Source organism: Triticum aestivum, chromosome 1B (genome assembly GCF_018294505.1).
Source record: "Triticum aestivum cultivar Chinese Spring chromosome 1B, IWGSC CS RefSeq v2.1, whole genome shotgun sequence".
Taxonomy (NCBI): Eukaryota; Viridiplantae; Streptophyta; class Magnoliopsida; order Poales; family Poaceae; genus Triticum; species Triticum aestivum.
The window spans coordinates 491,030,341-491,048,165 of NC_057795.1; the positions used below are offsets into that span (position 1 = coordinate 491,030,341).

The following is a 17,825-nucleotide window of genomic DNA, read 5'->3' on the forward strand; positions in this document are numbered from 1 at the left end:
GTGAAGTGGGGGAGATGAAAACGAGAGACAAATGGCAAATAATGTAAATTGCAAGGAGATGAGATTTGTGATTAGGATCCTGATAGATGTTGATGATGTCTCCCCAGTAACGGCGCCAGAAATTCTACTTGATGATAGCTCGTATCCGCGTTAGTATTTTTCCCCAAGAGGAAGGGATGATGTAGCATAGCCTCAGTAGGTATTTCCTGCAGTTATGAAACCAAGGTTATCGAACCAGTAGGAGAACCAAAAAACAATATGTAAATGGTACCTGCACACAAAGAACAAATGCAACCCAATGCGTAAGAGGGGTTATCAATCCCTCTCAGGTAAACGATTAGTAAATGGATAAATTGGTAGATGCAAATAGAATAACGGCAAATAAAATTCAGCGAGATATTTTTGGGTTTTTAATAATATAGATCTGAAAATAAAAGAAGCAAATAAAGAGAAAGGCAAATAGCAATATAGATATGAAAATATATGATGGGAAAATAGACCCGGGGGCCGTAAACAAATTACTGTTGGGCAATTGATAGAATGTCAAATAATTATGACAATATCCAGGCAATGATCATTTTATAGGCATCCCGTCCAAGATTACTAGACTGACTCTAGCATGCATATACTACTATTAGTCCACACATCGACCGCTATCCAGCATGCATCTAGTGTATTAAGTTCATGGAGAAACAGAGTAATGCAATAAGAACGATGACATGATGTAGACGCGATCTATTCATGTAGGAATAGCCCCCATCTTGTTATCCTTAATAGTAACGATACATGAATACTAGGCCTGTAAGGGTTCCATTTTTCTGGGTTTTTTGGATTTTTTTTACTATGTTTCTTTGAGCGACGCGTGTGCAGCCCCTGTTTTCACGTGTGCAGCCCATTGTACGGGAGAGTTCCTTTATTTTTTTTATATTTGTTTGACTTCCTGGTTTGCATGGGCAAGCTGACGTGCCTGTTCTATATTTCCTGGATTTCCTTCCTTTGACGCGGGGCATGCATGCCTACGCCATGCAGCTCGCCACATTTGCCTTTGCGCCATGCACCTCGCCACGTTTGCCTCCACCGCTTTGACTGGTCTATCTCCGTCTCTCCCGAAAGTTCTGGCTCAATCCCATTGTCGTGGCTCGGCCAACCTATGTGCGTATAAAAGGCCCCCCGTAGCGTGGGTCTCCCCAATCACCGCAGCACCGAGACCGCTCCTCACCAACATGCCCATCTATCCTCCCGATGCCGCCCTCCAGCCTCCACCCGAGATCCCATGGCGCGCTACGTTGCCGCTCCAGCTGGCCGGTCAAGAGGTGCGCACAGGCTACAACATGAATCGGGAGAGCTGTGTACCATCGTCTCCCATGGATCTTCCTCGGCTCTGGCTTCCTGGCCTGAAGGCGGATAAACAGCGATGGCCTTCGCGTGGTCCAAGGTGGCACGCCTGCAGCTGGCGGTGGATAGCTCGCTGCCCTACTGCTCTCTATCCTAATCGGCTCCCCTTGGCCTTCCCCAGCTTCGGCCCCGGCTGCCGGTCCCCTCCATCTGCCCGACAACCGTCCCTCCGCTGCTGCGTTCTTGCAAGGTACGCATCGCATCTGCCTTTACTCTCCTCTAATCTGTGTGGTTTCTTTGTACAGGTAGATGAGTTATTAGTACTAGAATTTCAGATCTAAAGTTGGGTGCATATGGTACAGATTCTTAATCTGAGAAGAATTGTTCAGGTATTCCGTGCAGGTCTGTGGTGAGGACACAAATTTGGGCATCTAGCTCCTTGCATGAATGTGCAAGGAATTCAGAACCTGCATCTTTTCTTCAATATAACATGGTATATTTATCTGTGATCTCTCCTTGATGTTGTGTTGCATTTTTCTTGATGGAAGTAATTTTGGTTTAATTTCACATGATGATAAAGAAATAAACACATGACATGCTGAATAGCTGACATACAGAGGAAATGCTATAGCTTGATGATTATTGCAGTACTACATTATTTTCAGGTATGAATCATTTTTTATTTTTTGAACAAGGTTGCTCTCTCCTATATAGAAGTAAAATGACTCATTTTTTATTCTTTGAACAAGGTTGCCGAAAGTAGGGCGCTCAGCCATTGAGGCATTATCACTTTTTTAAGAAGCTTTGCAAAATCTGCTCTTATACTAAAGAAAACTAATGTAAGTTTGTTAGCCTTATAGGGTACTAATATGCTGAACACATGATATTAAATATATAGTACATTGCACTGTGAAGTGAGTATGTATATACTATCCGAACAGGATTCTGTATGTCATACTTGACTTCATCATGCTTTGTTTTCAGATGTATTCTTTAGGCATACACTAATGTGGTAGCTTGGTCATATTCTGTAGCTAATTTAGTTACCACAATACTCAGGATTTTTTTTCCCGGCTTTCAATATATAAATAACTTCCACTTGCCATTTCACATGATAAGCACTACATTCCATTTATTTATGCCCTACAACTTATTATTTTGGATAGGCACAACTGAAGTCTTGAGTTTTTGAGTATCATAGAAGAACCACATTTCTTTTTGTAGCGATAGAACAAATTGATCAACATTCGACCTTTTTCAGCTATTATAGGAACACTAAGATGCACAAAATCAACCTGTGTTAGGGCCAATGGTCCTTTCCAAATGTGAAATCTTGCATGTGTTATTTATCAATTCCAAAAGGTGATGGTTGTGTTATTACGTTAGAAAAGAGGTACTTGTACAATTTTGCGACTGATTTTGGCTAAGGGTTTTTCGGTTCTCATCTCTATATGGATATACATTTTTCAGGTTAGTGGTTTAGGGGTTCCTGCCAAGACTGGATTTTGGAATCTATCCTCGCTTCACCAGTTGGGCTTAACAAGGACATAATTAATTCTTTGTTGGTAATTCGGAAAAAAATCTGGTTGGAGAAAACTTCTCTTTTGGTTAATTGTTTGTTTCCGAATTTTAGTAATCTTTTTTACATTTTCATTTTTCAGGTTAGTAGTACGGGACTTCCTGTCAAGAACAACTTTTGGAAGTTAAGCTAGCTTCATCAGTTGGGATTTCTGTATAAAACTAAGATAATTTATTTTGGTGCTTGCGATGAGTATTGGGGTGATGGACACATACTTTACCCAGTATATCTGTTCATTTATGTTGTTAATTAACTAATTAGACAAAAATCCTCTATCTGTATGGTGTTTGTGATGATGCTATCAATTCACCAAACACTAAATACCGGGTTGTGCTTTTCAAATCTAGCAAATTAATTTTCTCTATTGCTTCTTTTCCAAACAGAAATATTAGATCTACTGTGCCATGAGTCTTACTATCAAAAAATTATGTAAACCGCGTCGGATGATTATAGGTAACTTATATCAAGAACTTTGTCTTAGCAGCACAATTCAGATAACTTTGCAGTTGTGTATGAACGAAAAAGCTATTACATACCAGATCAAAGAGAGAAGTCAGGCTGAACATTGCGGTCCTACAGATCTACCAAGTATTTCCTCATGAAATAGATAGTAGCGTCGCTGATGAAAAAAGTAGATCGGCCAATCTAGGTAGCATCAGGAGTTGTCTCCATCGGAAAGAACACTGCCTAATGCCATCTTCCGAGAAAGTTGGACATGCAAAAAATGACAAGAAAGTAGTGTTGGACATTTCTCTCTTTAGCAACAAATAAATTCATTTTATTATTGTATAGCCATGGTGCCAATCTTTGTCGGATAATAACAAGAAACAATTCGCTCAAATATTCTCATCTGAGATAATATTGCGGCCTATCAGAAAAAAAATGTTAGCTATTTAATTAAACAGAAAACTCTGTCACTCGCAGCAACAGATGCTAACCAGTCAGACTACCTGACAGAAAAGTATATATAGAGCAGTTAAATTTCTTCAATCCAAAAATAGATGATGTTGTGGTAGATGTTAATCGTACAACACGAGGATGATGTAGTGGCCGGGAAGCACTATCTAGGACCGTTTAGACACTAGCTAGAAGAGTGTTCTGTCTACAACGGTATAAAGTTTAGACACTAGCTAGAAGAGTGTTCTGCCTACAAAGGTATAGAAAGACTAATAGTTTCATTTCTCATCTTGACAGTCAGCTACAAGAGTGTTTTGTCTCATTTCTCATTTTAGCATAATGAACTGTGATTTTGCCCACCAAATTTCATACACAAAGACATACAGTGTTACTAGCTGACGAGAATACGGATTTCCTTTCTCTGTCATGATGTGCGGTACATTTTGCTGCCACCTGGTGGTGATAGTCAATCCCCCCTTAGTACTATCTTATGTTAACCCTTATTTTCACCATATTTCCTTATGCAGAGCCAAAGAAAAGAAACAAATTTAGGATTTCAAGGATGGGAGGGCCAACACTCTATTAATATTATGAATGATCTGAATTGGTTGTTTTCTTTAAATAAAAAAACACTACCAACAATGTCAGATCGCCCTGAATATAAGAATTTAATCACTATTTTTCCTATTAGAAACGAGTCAAGTGCCCAAATCCATTTATCTGCTTACTAATTAAGCGTCCACCCAGGAACTAAGTATTGTAGAAAAAACAATAACTCGTCAGGGATTCAGGAAAGCTCAACACATGCAGAAGAAGCCAAGGAAACGCATGGCCACCAGAACAGCAAGGGAAGCAAAGGAACCGAGCTGAGGCACCCAAAGCGCCGGAATTAGCCATCTTCGCCGGCCAGCCCAAACACGGCCAGAATTCAGGAGCAAGGCCGGTCTGCTCACCCCATGCGCAGCTCCACCTATGTTGGCCCGCAGCACCACGAGAACATGAGTGAGATGCCGAGAATCGTATGTGTCAGAGGAGGCGAGGCGGGAGATGTATTCAATCAATTGTACTAGCTATCAACATCGATGAACAAATCACAGCTACAGAACATCATATACTCTAAATTATGTCCCAAGAAAGAAACCGACAAAACTGGAACAAATTCAGGCATCCGAGTTGAGCAACTACTGAACCGAATCTACAAAGATTTTATACCTTGAAGGCGTAGGCTTCAGCCTCGGAAAGAGCCCTCTTCAGCTCGCCGCTCCGGTACCTCTCTGCAAGTGCAATAATAACAGCAGCGCATCAGCTCGATTCGATCCGCTCTTCCATCGTCGGCGGGACCCTTTGTGGTTTCTCTCACCTCGGAAGCAATGGGGAAGGGAGAAGACGCCTGGATACCGGCGGTGCTCACGAGCGCGGCCGCTGCATCCGTGACAACGGCGGTGGTGGCACAATCGTACAGGAACTCCATCTCCTCCTCCTCCGACGGCAGTGTTCCCGCGTCCAGGTGAGGGGGTTGTCGCTGTCGGGAGGAGCTCGCGTAGGCAGACCGGAGGTGGTCGGCGGTCGGCGGAAGGTGGTGGTAGTCTTTCGCGGTGTGATGTTTAGCTTAGCGCGACCAGGCATGAGGCAACGCAACAGTGAGAGCAGAGGAGGCAGTCCGCAGCAGGGGGGTGGACAGGTGGTGCGCAAAAGGGGGTCGGTGGCTGGACAGCTGGTGTTGGTGACTTGCTGCTCCTAATTTATTTATTTTCTCTTTGTTTTTGTTTTGTTTTTCTAGATAGTAGTAGAACTGAAGGTAAAACACAATTGGTGCTGAAATTATTTGTATAGCTGTGACATTCTATATCTTCAGAATGGAATCTCAAGGCTGGGATTATAATGCTACTACTGATATGGGCTAGCAGAGTATGGTGTTATGAAGATACACCTTTGTCAACAAATATGTTGTTGCATTTATGGAGATCTTGGCATGACAGCACCAATGTCCAAAATACGTAATACTAACAAGATGGATAAATGCAAGAAATTCTCTAGATACTAATAGAAGTATTTTACTATTCGGATAGAATATGTTGTACATGTACTTTATTCTCAGTTAATCATTCAGTTGTGTTTTTTTGCATAATGTTGACAATATATTCTATGTTGGCTGGAATATGCAGGGTCGTGTGAATGATAACCGCGGGTACAATTCTACCAACTCCAATATTTTTTTCATTCAGCATCATGTGCAGATTTAGTTTTATAGAACATCTATGCCAAGTTAGTGTGCTTAAAGTTTTGCCGACTTCCAACTCATATGTTAATTCAATGATCACAATGGGAGCAACATAAGTTGGGTAGTGCACAATTATTCTCTTGGCCACTACAAAGATACACACATGGTGAACATGCAACAAAATCTCAAAAACTTCACAAAAACAACAAACCTCAAGCAAATCAACAGGGCCTTGTATGAACTACTTTGCCATTAATAAAATTTTGAGATGACTTACCAAATATTAGAAGACTAAATAGCTTATCACTCCTTGTGGCGCGGCGTGCCGCCGCGCATTACCCGCTAGTATACTATTATTAGTCCACACATCGACCGCTATCCAGCATGCATCTAGTGTATTAAGTTCATGGAGAAACAAAGTAATGCAATAAGAACGATGACATGATGTAGACGCGATCTATTCATGTAGGAATAGCCCCCATCTTGTTATCCTTAATAGTAACGATACATGCGTGTCTTGATGCCACTTCTGTCACTGGGAAAGAACACTGCATGATCGAACACATCACAAAGCACCTCTTCCCATGGCAAAAAAAATCGATCTAGTTGGCCTAACTAAACCAAATATTCGAAGATATCTTTCATGGATATAGATCTGATCATAAACTCAAAGTTCATCGGATCCCAACAAACACACCGCAAAAAGAGTTACATCAAATGGATCTCCAAGAAACCATTGTATTGAGAATAAAAAATAGAGAAGAAGCCATCTAGCTACTGCCTACGGACCCGTAGGTCTACACTGAACTACTCACGTATCATGAACCCCTCCATGATGGTGTCTAGATTGGATCTCGTGGTTCTGGAACTTGCGCCGGCTGGAATTGTGTTTCCTCGACTCCCCTAAGTTTTCTGAATTTTGGGGGTATTTATAGAGTAAAGAGGCGGTGCGGGAGGCCACCGAGGTGGGAACAACCCACCAGGGCGCGCCTGGGCCCCCAGGCGCATCCAGGTGGGTTGTGCCCCCCTCTAGGCACCCATTTGGTACTTTTTGGCACAAATTGTTCCTTCTGGTCCATAAAAATTCTTCAAAAAGTTTTGCTGCGTTTGGACTCCGTTTGGTACTGATATTCTGCGAAGTTAAAAATAAGCAAAAAAAAAACCAACAACTGGCAATGGGCACTATGTCAATAGGTTAGTCTCAAAAAAATGATATAAAGTTGCTACAAAATGATTGTAACTTCCAAGAATGATAATATAACAACATGGAACAATCAGAAATTATAGATACGTTAGAGACGTTTCAAGATGTTAACGAGCCGCATGTGTGCTAATCCCGGATGTGCCGTTCGTTCGGCACTAGATCGGTTGGATCGCGATCAGATCGCGAAGAGTACGACTACATCAACCGCGTGATAAACGCTTCCGCTTTAGCAATCTACAAGGGTATGTAGATGCTCTCCCCCTCTCGTAGCAATGCATCTCCATGGATAGATCTTGCGTGTGCGTAGAATTTTTTTATCCTCGATGCAACATTCCCCAACAGGAAATCACAAGTAACCTATCCCAAAATACATGCCAAGGTCAAAAACCCCAGACTTTTCAGCTAAAATCAAAGAGAAACCCCATGGTTTGAGCATTTGTAGAAGATCCAACCGTCGTGCTTCTTCGTCATCGAGACGTACATGCGCACATTCTCCTTGCAAGACGTGCGACAGATCAAGGGCAACGTCAATGCCCTATGGCAAACAGCTGAGGAGGTAACGACAAGCATGAGCACCACAATGGAAAGAACTGCCACGAAATGGGATTCGGCAGTGATCGGCGGATTTGATGATTGCCGACGAGAAAGATGGTGGCGGGGCAGTTGCACGCAAGAGGGGGAAAAGCTAGGGATTGAAGAGCATGCGCGGCTTAGGGATTTAACGAGGTGGGGATTTTTGGCTCTTTACAAAAAAGCCCCTCCATGCAAAATTGGCCTAATCATAACAGCGCACGTGGCGATCGACAAATGGTCAAAAATCAGTCTCGTACGCGACGCATACGTGTGACAGTGACCGTATTTTCATATCAAATCATATATAGTGCGTCTAGTAACTATATCATGCTTTCGCTCGCATGTTCGCGAGAGATGAGAGAGCGTGAGCTGAGAAGCGAAAGTCGGTCCTCTCCTATGGTTGTGTGGTCTGTCTGATCCAATGATTGTGGGCATTTTAATCTACGACGCTGAGGCGACCGGCTTGGGCTTCTGGCCGGCCGGCCGGCGCAGAGCCGCAGAGCAGTGCCCGCTTATGGCTACGGATTGTAATTCAATAAGATAATAAAGTTCGTTTCGAGTTTTAAAAAAATAAGTTCACCGAGCACAAAAACAAAAAACAAAAAACGAACCTTTCTTCAGTAAGTATATAGTATACAACAAAAACAAACGCAACCTGTGGTTGGATGGCTAGAGGGACTGTGGTATCCCCAACCCACGAGGATTCAAGTCCTGGTGCTCGCATTATTCCTGAATTTATTTCGGGATTTTCGACGATGCGCTTTCGGTGGAAGAAGACGTTTTCATCGACGACGAGGCGCCTACAATTGGCTTCATAAATCTCAATATGATATGTCGGCTCAGTCTTTCGAAGGTATTCATAGAGATAGGATGTGTGTATGTGCATTCATAGGGATGAGTGTATGCCTGTATGTATGAGCACTTACGTCTGTACTGTGTTAAAAATAACAGACGAAACCATCCATTCAGCCAAATGTCAAAACCTCCCCTGCACCGTGACCGTCCATGGCGCCCCCCTTCCTCGGACCTCCTCTCCGGCATCCGCTTCCACGCGCTCGCATTTCCCATGCATCACCATCCGCGCTTCGCCTCAGACACCACCGTCTCGCCCCCCTCCCCATCGCCGCGACGCACCACGCGCGAAAGAATCCACCAATTGCTCTCCCCGGCCGGACGTGCGAACAATGGCGCCGAGCAAGCTCCGCAAGGCGCTGGGAGCGGTCAAGGACAAGACCAGCATCGGTCTGGCCAAGGTGGGCGGCGGCAGCGGTTTCGCGTCGCCGGAGCTCGAAGTGGCCATCGTCAAGGCCACCAAGCACGATGAGAAGTCCCCCGCCGACGAGCGCCGCATCCGCGAGATCGTCTCGCTCACGCGCGACTCCCGCGGGTCCGCCGGCGCCTGCGTGGCCGCGCTGTCGCGCCGTCTCGGGCGCACCCGGAGCTGGGACGTGGCGCTCAAGACGCTGGTGATCGTGCGCCGCCTCCTCGCCGAAGGCGATCCGGTGTTCGAGCAGGAGCTATTCTACGCCACGCGGCGGGGCACGCGCATGCTCAACATGTCCGACTTCTGCGGCCGCGCTAGCGACGACGACGCGTGGGACTTCTCCGCGTTCGTCCGCACCTACGCCGCTTACCTCGACGACCGCCTCGAGCACCGGATACAGGCCAGGCAGGGCGGCCCCAACCGCTGCAAGCTGCTCCGCGACGAGCTCTACATGTCCCCCGGAAACCGCTTCAGCAACGAGGGGGGTAACGGGAGTAAACGGGAGGATGCGGCGGCGGACGCCGACGCCGCCAAGGCGGAGGCGATCGTGCCGAGGGAGACGCCGACGAGCGAGATGACGCTGGAGCAGCTCCTCGCCAAGGTCCAACAACTGCAGCATCTCCTCGACCGATTCATCGCCTGCCGGCCCGTAGGTGAGTGAGTTCATCCGTGTGTGCACGCAACTGTTTGCTCACATTCTCGTGTGGGATTTGGGATCACGCCATCGCCGAGCGTGCACTGACATCGAACGACGCGTCTCAGGCGCGGCGAAGACGAACCGGGTGGTGTCGGTGTCTCTGTACCCGCTGGTGAAGGAGAGCGTGCAGCTGTACTGCGAGCTCACGGAGGTCATGGCCGCGCTCATGGAGCAGTTCCCGGACATGGAGAGCGCTGACTGCGAGCGCGTGACCGGAGTCTTCTGCGGCCTCGCCAAGCAGATCGAGGAGCTCGACTCTTTCTACGCGTGGTGCAAGGACGCCTACGTCTGCCGCCAGTCCGACGTGCCGGAGGTGGAACTCATCACGCAGGAGAGGCTAGAGCTCATGGACGAGTTCGTCTGCGACAGGCGCGGCGCCGAGTATGTACGGAGGCTGCCGCCGCCGTCGCCGGAGCCGTCTAGCCCGGAGCCAGAGGTCGAGGAGCACGACATGAGCGCCACCAGGGCCCTTCCGGCGCCCGCGGAGCCGCCGGCTGCCGTGGAGCAGGAGCACGATGCCAGCGAGACGGCGCATGCAGAGCCGGAGGCTCCGCTGATCACAACCGACGTGGTCAACGAGGAGGCGGACTTCTTGAACTTGAAGGCGGACGCCATATCCGGGGAAGAGCACGGGCAGCAGCTGGCGCGGGCCCTGTTCGATGGCCACCCGGCCGGATCGGCGCCGACATGCGACGTGTTCGACCCGTCATCGGCGGACTGGGAGACGGCGTTGGTCGAGTCAGCCAGCGCGCTCGCGAACCAGCGCGCGATGCTTGGGGGCGGGCTCGACATGATGGCCCTCGACGGCATGTACAACCACGCAGCGGCGGCGAACGCGCAGGCGTTCTCCGGCAGCGCGAGCAGCGTGGCCTTGCGGCCGCCCGGAGCGCCCATGCTGGCACTGCCCGCGCCGCCGGGGATGTGCAGAGCCGCGCCGGGTGCGGACCCCTTCGCGGCGTCGACGGTGGTGCCGCCGCCGACGTACGTGCAGATGTCCGACATGCAGAAGAAGCAGCAGCTTCTGACTGAGGAGCAGATGGTGTGGCAACAATATGGCAAGAATACCATGCAAGGGCAGGGGGGGCTGGCAATGCGAGAGCAGAGACCGCAGCAGGTCATGCCTCCTGGCGTTTACCATCGTGCTTCTTAGATTTCATGAATAGTTCGAATTTATCTATTTTCATTATTGCCGATGAATTGGCGATCAGGTAGTCTAATGTACAGTGAGTTTTTAATGAAAACAAATGTAAAGGTTGCAGTAAACAGCGCGTGTTTGACCTCTCAAAGTTTACGAAGGCACAATATCTTTCACTCTAGCCTACTGGTAGAAAGCATTGGCAGAGCTTGGACAGTCATTTCTATTACTCCCTCCCTTCATTTTTGTAAGACCGTTTAAACATTTAAAACAACTGCCAAAACAGTTCAATTTCAGTTGTCTAAAACGTCTTACAAAAGTGAACAGAGGGAGTATATCAAAAAGAGGTTAAAATCACATATGTACATACTCCCTCCATCCAAAAATACTTGTCAAAAAAATGGATATATCTAGATGTATTTTAGTTTTACATACGTTCACTTTTATCCATTTCTACGATAAATAATTCCGGACAGAAGGAGTACAATACAATTCTTCAAACAGTTCAGTTCAGTTATATGACTTGTATATCTGCTAATCTCCCATGGAAATAAGCCAACAACTGAAATCAATGCGGATAAGACAACAAGAATTTTTTAACATTTATATATATATATATTTTAAAGTCAGGCACACAAGCACGTTCATCGAACAAATCCACAAGCACATCACTGAAAGTAGTCTAACCTGTCCTGTGACTTAAGGATGCGTGGTGTTGATCTGTTTTTGTGATACGGAAGTCTTGAAGGAATAGATGTATGGAGCAATGATATTACATGAGGCCTTTCTCAAATGAATGACTGAACTCTATGATCTAAACCTTTATTTGACTTCAGCATTATATTTAGGAAAGCACCTGTACTTCAGCACCACCAATCATATGACCATTATATTTTCAGAATAATGTTCATGTTTCAGCAGAAATATATTGGGATTGGTTGTTTTACCTCTGTATTCAAGTAGCACACACTCACTCCGTCTGAAATTACTTGCGTATGACCATTATATACTCTAATGTTTCAGCAGAAGGATCCATTTTTAACAAGTATATTTCCATACGGATGGAGTACTTAAGACCTAAACCAATTAATCTCACAGAGTTTAGAGATCAAACAAACCCAACATTATGATTTATTCTATATGTTCTTAGATAGGAGACCTCTAAAATCAAGTCATCGAAGTAGTGGTTCTGAGATATCAAAGTTTCCAATACAATGGTCAATTCAAGGAGGGCGGCGGGGAACGGAAGAAAGTAACACGCACGAACAGTACAGACCCAAATCGGGAGAAATAATCCATGGGGATACGAGGAACAGGCTGACAAGTCTTGCCAGGTTCTGATACCCTTCAAGTGTTTCTAAATTTATTCGTCCATTTCATATGCAACTGAAAGGTGAATGGAAACAGCCAGCTGAAGAGGTATATCACCAGGCACCTTTAGACCTCGTTTGGTACGCGAGGTTGGAGGGGATTTCAGAAGAGAATCCACGAGGGGCCCAGAAACCTCTACAATCCACCCGGCGGGCTGTTTGGTATGCGAGGTTTCGCTGGCCCAATCCATCCGATCCCCCTTCGATTCCCCTCGACCCACGCGGTTCAGAAGGCACGAGGAGGCCCTCGCGGAATTGGAGCCACGCGCGAGACCGGAGCCTAGTCCTCGCGCCGCCGTCGGCAGCAGCCTCCTCCTCGACGCGCCCCATCGGCCGCAGCCTCCTCCTCGAGCCGCCGTCGTCCGAACGGGACGGGCAAAGCAACGCCCTCGCTGCCCCGCCGCCCCGCAAAAAAAAGAGAGAGGAGTCGCCCCGCCGCCGGATCTTCACCACCCCGCCGACGCCAGAGCGTCAACGTCCTTCGTCGGTTATTCCCGATGTGATTCCTATCCTCCACCTCTCCATCCCCTCCCCTGCAAACCCTAGAGCTGGCTCTTCTTGCTCCTCGTCCGACACCCAGCGGCCATGGCTCGATTTGAATAGTTCGTTGCATCCATCGATGAGACTGCCTGCCTCCATGGCCATCCCTTTCCTCTCCTGAAAATCATTGGAACCCGGCTCTTGTGAGAACCAGTACCTTGATTTGAATTTTGATAGAAGTGTGGGTTTTCATGCTGACAGAAATTAAAGTGTTTCTGGATGAGCTTTTACATTGACAGTAAATCAAGGCACCTAGATTGCACATGAACAATGTTCAGTTTTGTCTGTCTAGAAGCAAGGTCCCCGGATGACAGTAAATAATTAGAGTGTGGTTTGTTACGAAGAATTGTTGCAAGATTAGATTTTTAACTGTTTTACACCATTTTAATTCAGTATGGAAATCCATCCCTGTCAAAGTGTTTTGTACGAAGGGGATGTGTGGTTTGAGGAGGATTTGAGGTTTGAAATCCCCTCCTCACCAAACCTCTCAAATCCACTCCTACCAAACAAGGCCTTAAGGCACCCAAGAACAAAAAAAAAGGCATATATAGAACTAAATTGGGGAAACATTGCATCAAAAAAAAAACATAAACGGTATTGGCACGATTACAATAATTATAATAATGACGATGGTTCAAATACATTACTATTTTTAACAGAAAATAGATAGAAGATGCGACTTAAGCTAGGTTGTCATTAGGTTTATAGACAACTCGGCATCTAACATGGTAGCTATTACAATGAACTACGGTGGACTGCAGCATCTCCACCCAGATAAGACATCTTCCAAACCAGCAGAAAACAGTTTCTCTGCGATAAAGCAGTAAGCTAAGCTCGGTCACTTGTCCAGTATTGTGCTCGTGATCAGAGACACAACAAGTTCCGGCTTCTTCAATTGAGCAGCAGCCATGCCATGATACAAACACCATCGTTGGACCATCTACAGCAGGGACCAACACCCAAGATCCATCAAGAGCCGCATCAGACAATGATGGGCAACCAAACCAGAAACGGCAGCATCATTCAGCACCAATGACCACAAAGATAACAGCATCATTCAGCAGTCTGGAAACAGAAGGCATGTCATCAAAAGTGCTTGGCATTGGCTGCATTGGTGGAAGAGATCCACTTGCTTCGAAAGTTGATTGAGTAGCACCAACACCGTAGTGACTGCCATTAGTTGATTGATCAAGTGGGTACTGCAAAAACTGATTGTTTGGCACAGACAAATCATAGGAGAAGCTTCCACCAGGCAGATCATAGGAAAAGGTTTCACCAGAAAAATCATAGGAGAAGGTTTCCCCAGGAGCAAGCAGATCATCCAGCCCTATATAATCATCATCCATAGCAAGTGCAGAGTTTGTTTGCTGCAAATTGTTTTCAATAACATCGCCATTGCTAGCAGGGAAATTTACAGCAGACATATCTCCTGACTGGGTAAGTCCTGCCAATTGGTCATAGAGCTCAGCACTATTTATCTCAAAAGCTTGAGCCTCAAGCTCAGACATTGGAGGGAGACCAGAATTCTGTAAGATGTATAAAGGTTAGTAAATAATTTGTAATTCCTTGGGTACAAGCAAACAGACCATGTTAAGCAAGAAGTCAGCAAGCCAATACCTCTGGAAAAACTACGTCGTGGTTCGGAGAATCATCCAAAAACTTTGTCAGTTCGTCCAACAATATTCCATCAATTTCAGGAGGCACGTCATTGACCTCATCAGAACAGATATTAACATGTTCAGAAAATTGAACAGACTGCTGAGGAGCGGATGGTTCCTGCATAACTATGGCAGTAGCCAAAGCAGAACTTTCAACCTGTGGATCATCTACACCTGAGGACGGTGCAAAAGAGAAGATAGAAGATCCAACATCTAAATTCTCCCATTCATTTTCATCAAAAGGAGCCCCATATTGCTCGCCGATCCTTGGGCCAAGCCCACTCTTTTTAAATATCTTGCAGAGTACATAAGCATCCTGAAACAAACAAACAACAAATATATTTAAATAAACTTGCAGAGAATTTGAAAGAAATACTAGGATCACAACTTTCTAACTAAATATAAAGGCAACTTATCACGCACAATTTCAGGCACAAGCAAAAGAGCATGCCTCAAAACATATTCCAGTATGGTAGAATCTTTCATATACTGTACTGAACATATTCAACATAAAGTGAAACAAACAAAAACATTAGATAAGAGTTAGAAGTACCTTGGAGAAACCAGCAGACACCAAAGTTTCATCTTCCATTTTGTATTCATACATCACCCAATCAGTCCTATTGCCTTTGGGTGCCTTGCCTTCATGAAAAATCAATGTTTTCTTCAACCCAACAATGCGAGAGTTCAGCTCAATTGTTCTGTCTTTTCCACTTGTTTTCCAATAACCATTTGGTGTGGCACGGTTCGTCCTAGACCCTTTAGGATATTTTTTGTCACGGGGACAAAAGAAGAACCACTCAAGATCTTTGCTCTGGAGACAGGATTTATCTGCACGGAAACATACAAGGTTGTAACAAAAGTAATAGCTAAACTCAACTAAAGTGGAAGCATTTGAAAAATTCTAGATTAGTTTCCAACTCATTCGGGTGCAATTCTTACATCAAGATAAATCAAAACAATAGAGGAAAATTACCAGGAAGGTCCCAAGGAGCAAATTTGTACAGCTCAACCTCTGAAATAGCTTCAACAAAAAGTTTCTTCCCCATAATCTTCCTTTTCAAGTAGTAAGAAACAAGCTCAACATCAGTTGGATGGAAACGAAAGCCAGGTGGCAGGCAAGCTTGAGCCATCACTGCAGTGGGTCTCTTGTGCTCAGTATCAAGAGAAGAACACAAGAGACACAACAAGAAATGCTTCAGCAGATTATGCAACTAACAATACCAGTAATCAGGGAAATATCAAGTTTGGCCAGAAAGGGATATGCTTTAGCCCTCAAAGGACAGAATTCAGGGCCACAGATCAACCAAACTTAAGGAGAGAGGAGCTCTCAAATGCTTGGAGAACAGACAAGAACCAGAGAAGAGAGCTTCAGAAGATTGCAGTGTGAGCAGAGTAGGACAAGCTCACGTTAAACAACTATTCTGAAGGGAGGATCAAAAGATTGATGAGATTAGACCAGAAGAGAGAATGGTCCAACCGAAAGCTGGAGGAGAAACAACTGATGGGAAACCAGGCTTGGCAAGACTCAAGGAAAGCAGTCCACCAAAGACTCAAGCAACAAATGTTTCTGAACTCAGATGAGAAGTTTGAGTCTTGCCAATTAAACCAACTACCACTGATTCACATGATAGGAAGTATTCACACAAAACTCCAGATGATCCACTTGTATCAAGTGAAGTCCCGGAATTTTATGCAATATATGAACCAGAAGTAGCACGAGAGGAAATAAGGGGATCCCTCGCTGACTTCAAAAGACATGAGTGACTAAGATCAAAAACCTGCAAGACATTAGTAATCATCATCAGAAGGGAAAAACTTAAACAGCAGAAGAATATACAGAATACGTATTGTTCTATGTTTTATCCAGATAAACAAGGTGAATCTTCCCATCCAAATAACTAAAGTCCTAGGAAGCAAAGAAAAGATTGCATATATAGGAAGTGAATTTTACGTTGTTCACAGCTCACAGTGAAATACCACATTAACAAGGTGAATGAATCTAACCTACAACGTGGCTTTGAGGAGGAAATAGAGAGAATTTTAGTATATTTCATAAGCTCTGATGTAACTCAAGAAAAAACTACAGGATCTTTCAACAAAAGGAAAACTGCAAAAAGGATCATACATGACTTAATACAGCACTGCAGTTAGATAACCAAATATCAAGCTACTGTGAGCACCTAATATATTTTCACCAAGATAACATAGCCCAAAATATCAACCTTAACCCAAACCACATTAGTGCAACAGAAATAAAAATATATAATAAGCACATTAGCAGGTAGATGCATCTAACCTACCATCTAATCATAACTTACAGGCTTTGTGGAGCAAATCACTTGAATTTATGATAATTCGTAGGTACAGATGATATTAGTAATCAAACAAAAGTTCCCACAAACGAAAAAACTTCGGGAAGTCTCCTGGAAAACACTGCCTTGGAACAGTTCCGGACCATTAGGTCAACGATCTAAGGGAATCCACCAATCCATCACAAGGCACTCAAAGGAATCGAACCTAAATAAACGCCGAACAATGTAATTCCCGACCAAATCTAAAACTTTCGCGAAGCTGCTACAATATCCAGTCGCATAACCCCAAATCAGCGCGTAGATCGACCGATCGATCGACGACAAACCCTAATCGGCCGGAAGCTTCGACCGACGGAAGACCAGACCAATCCGTGCGGCGATTGCGTTAACAACCACCGCGGAATCGACGGATCGGACGCAGATCGCCCGATTTGACCATCGGATCGACACGAACCACGACTAACGACCGCGCGCTAATCGGCCCCGATCTACCCGGATTTCGCAGAAACTACAAACGCGGTCGATCGATCGAGGGGGTTGGGGGGAGATCGGGAGGGGCGCTTACGAGAAAGAACCGGGGAAGCCAGCAGGACGATGGGGGAGGCCGAGGGGGAGGAGGTGAGCGCCGCCGTCTGGTCAATGGTGGAGGAGATGAGGTGAGGTTTGGGGGGAAGCAATCTCGCGTTGCGGGGTGCGGGGCTCTTTTATACCGAAAAACGCCGGGGGCGTGGTGCTGGGCCGGGACACTGACTGCCTGGGCCCGCCGGTCCGGGAGCGTATTTTTTAATCCCCTGCACTCGTCGTGCGCTTCGCGGAAACTTCCGCTGCACGCGAGGATTGCCAAATATTTCCTGGCCCGAAAGTCCAGCCCGGGCGTTTGACCTGCTTCTCTATTGGCTGTGAGTTTTTTTTAAGAGGGAAAGGGTGAGAATATTTGGGGATGGCGGGGTTAAATGCGTAATTACTTCCATGCTTCGGTAGTTACGATGCGATTTCTGTTGTTTGGTTTCTCTGTCGTGTCACGGAGCCGCACGTTG

General features: G+C 45.6%; 3 protein-coding genes across 13 annotated transcripts; 2 read left to right on the forward strand and 1 right to left on the reverse strand.

The window, feature by feature from the left end:
• Positions 1-1,199: 1,199 nt before the first annotated feature.
• LOC123134107 (uncharacterized) lies at positions 1,200-3,075 on the forward strand. 11 transcript variants are annotated; one of them, XR_006465512.1, is made up of 5 exons: positions 1,200-1,585; positions 1,725-2,000; positions 2,085-2,728; positions 2,806-2,900; positions 2,997-3,075. XR_006465512.1 is itself a non-coding variant. In XM_044553448.1 (4 exons), exons 1-3 carry the CDS (start codon positions 1,224-1,226, stop codon positions 2,884-2,886), a joined length of 534 nt encoding a protein of 177 aa, XP_044409383.1. In that variant the 5' UTR covers positions 1,200-1,223; the 3' UTR covers positions 2,887-2,900; positions 2,997-3,075. The 11 variants fall into 11 exon arrangements, 1 of the variants encoding a protein (XP_044409383.1); XR_006465516.1 differs by having other exon boundaries at positions 2,085-2,697; XR_006465510.1 differs by having other exon boundaries at positions 2,085-2,174.
• A 5,780-nt stretch (positions 3,076-8,855) lies between these two features.
• LOC123134153 (putative clathrin assembly protein At1g03050) lies at positions 8,856-11,033 on the forward strand. Its single transcript, XM_044553468.1, has 2 exons — positions 8,856-9,726; positions 9,836-11,033. Exons 1-2 carry the CDS (start codon positions 8,994-8,996, stop codon positions 10,918-10,920), a joined length of 1,818 nt encoding a protein of 605 aa, XP_044409403.1. The 5' UTR covers positions 8,856-8,993; the 3' UTR covers positions 10,921-11,033.
• Positions 11,034-13,412: 2,379 nt separating this feature from the next.
• LOC123134164 (NAC domain-containing protein 13) lies at positions 13,413-17,569 on the reverse strand. Its single transcript, XM_044553473.1, has 5 exons — positions 17,354-17,569; positions 15,450-16,254; positions 15,027-15,304; positions 14,433-14,789; positions 13,413-14,341 (listed from the first exon to the last, which is right to left on the reverse strand). Exons 2-5 carry the CDS (start codon positions 15,604-15,606, stop codon positions 13,835-13,837), a joined length of 1,299 nt encoding a protein of 432 aa, XP_044409408.1. The 5' UTR covers positions 15,607-16,254; positions 17,354-17,569; the 3' UTR covers positions 13,413-13,834.
• Between the last annotated feature and the right edge of the window lie 256 nt (positions 17,570-17,825).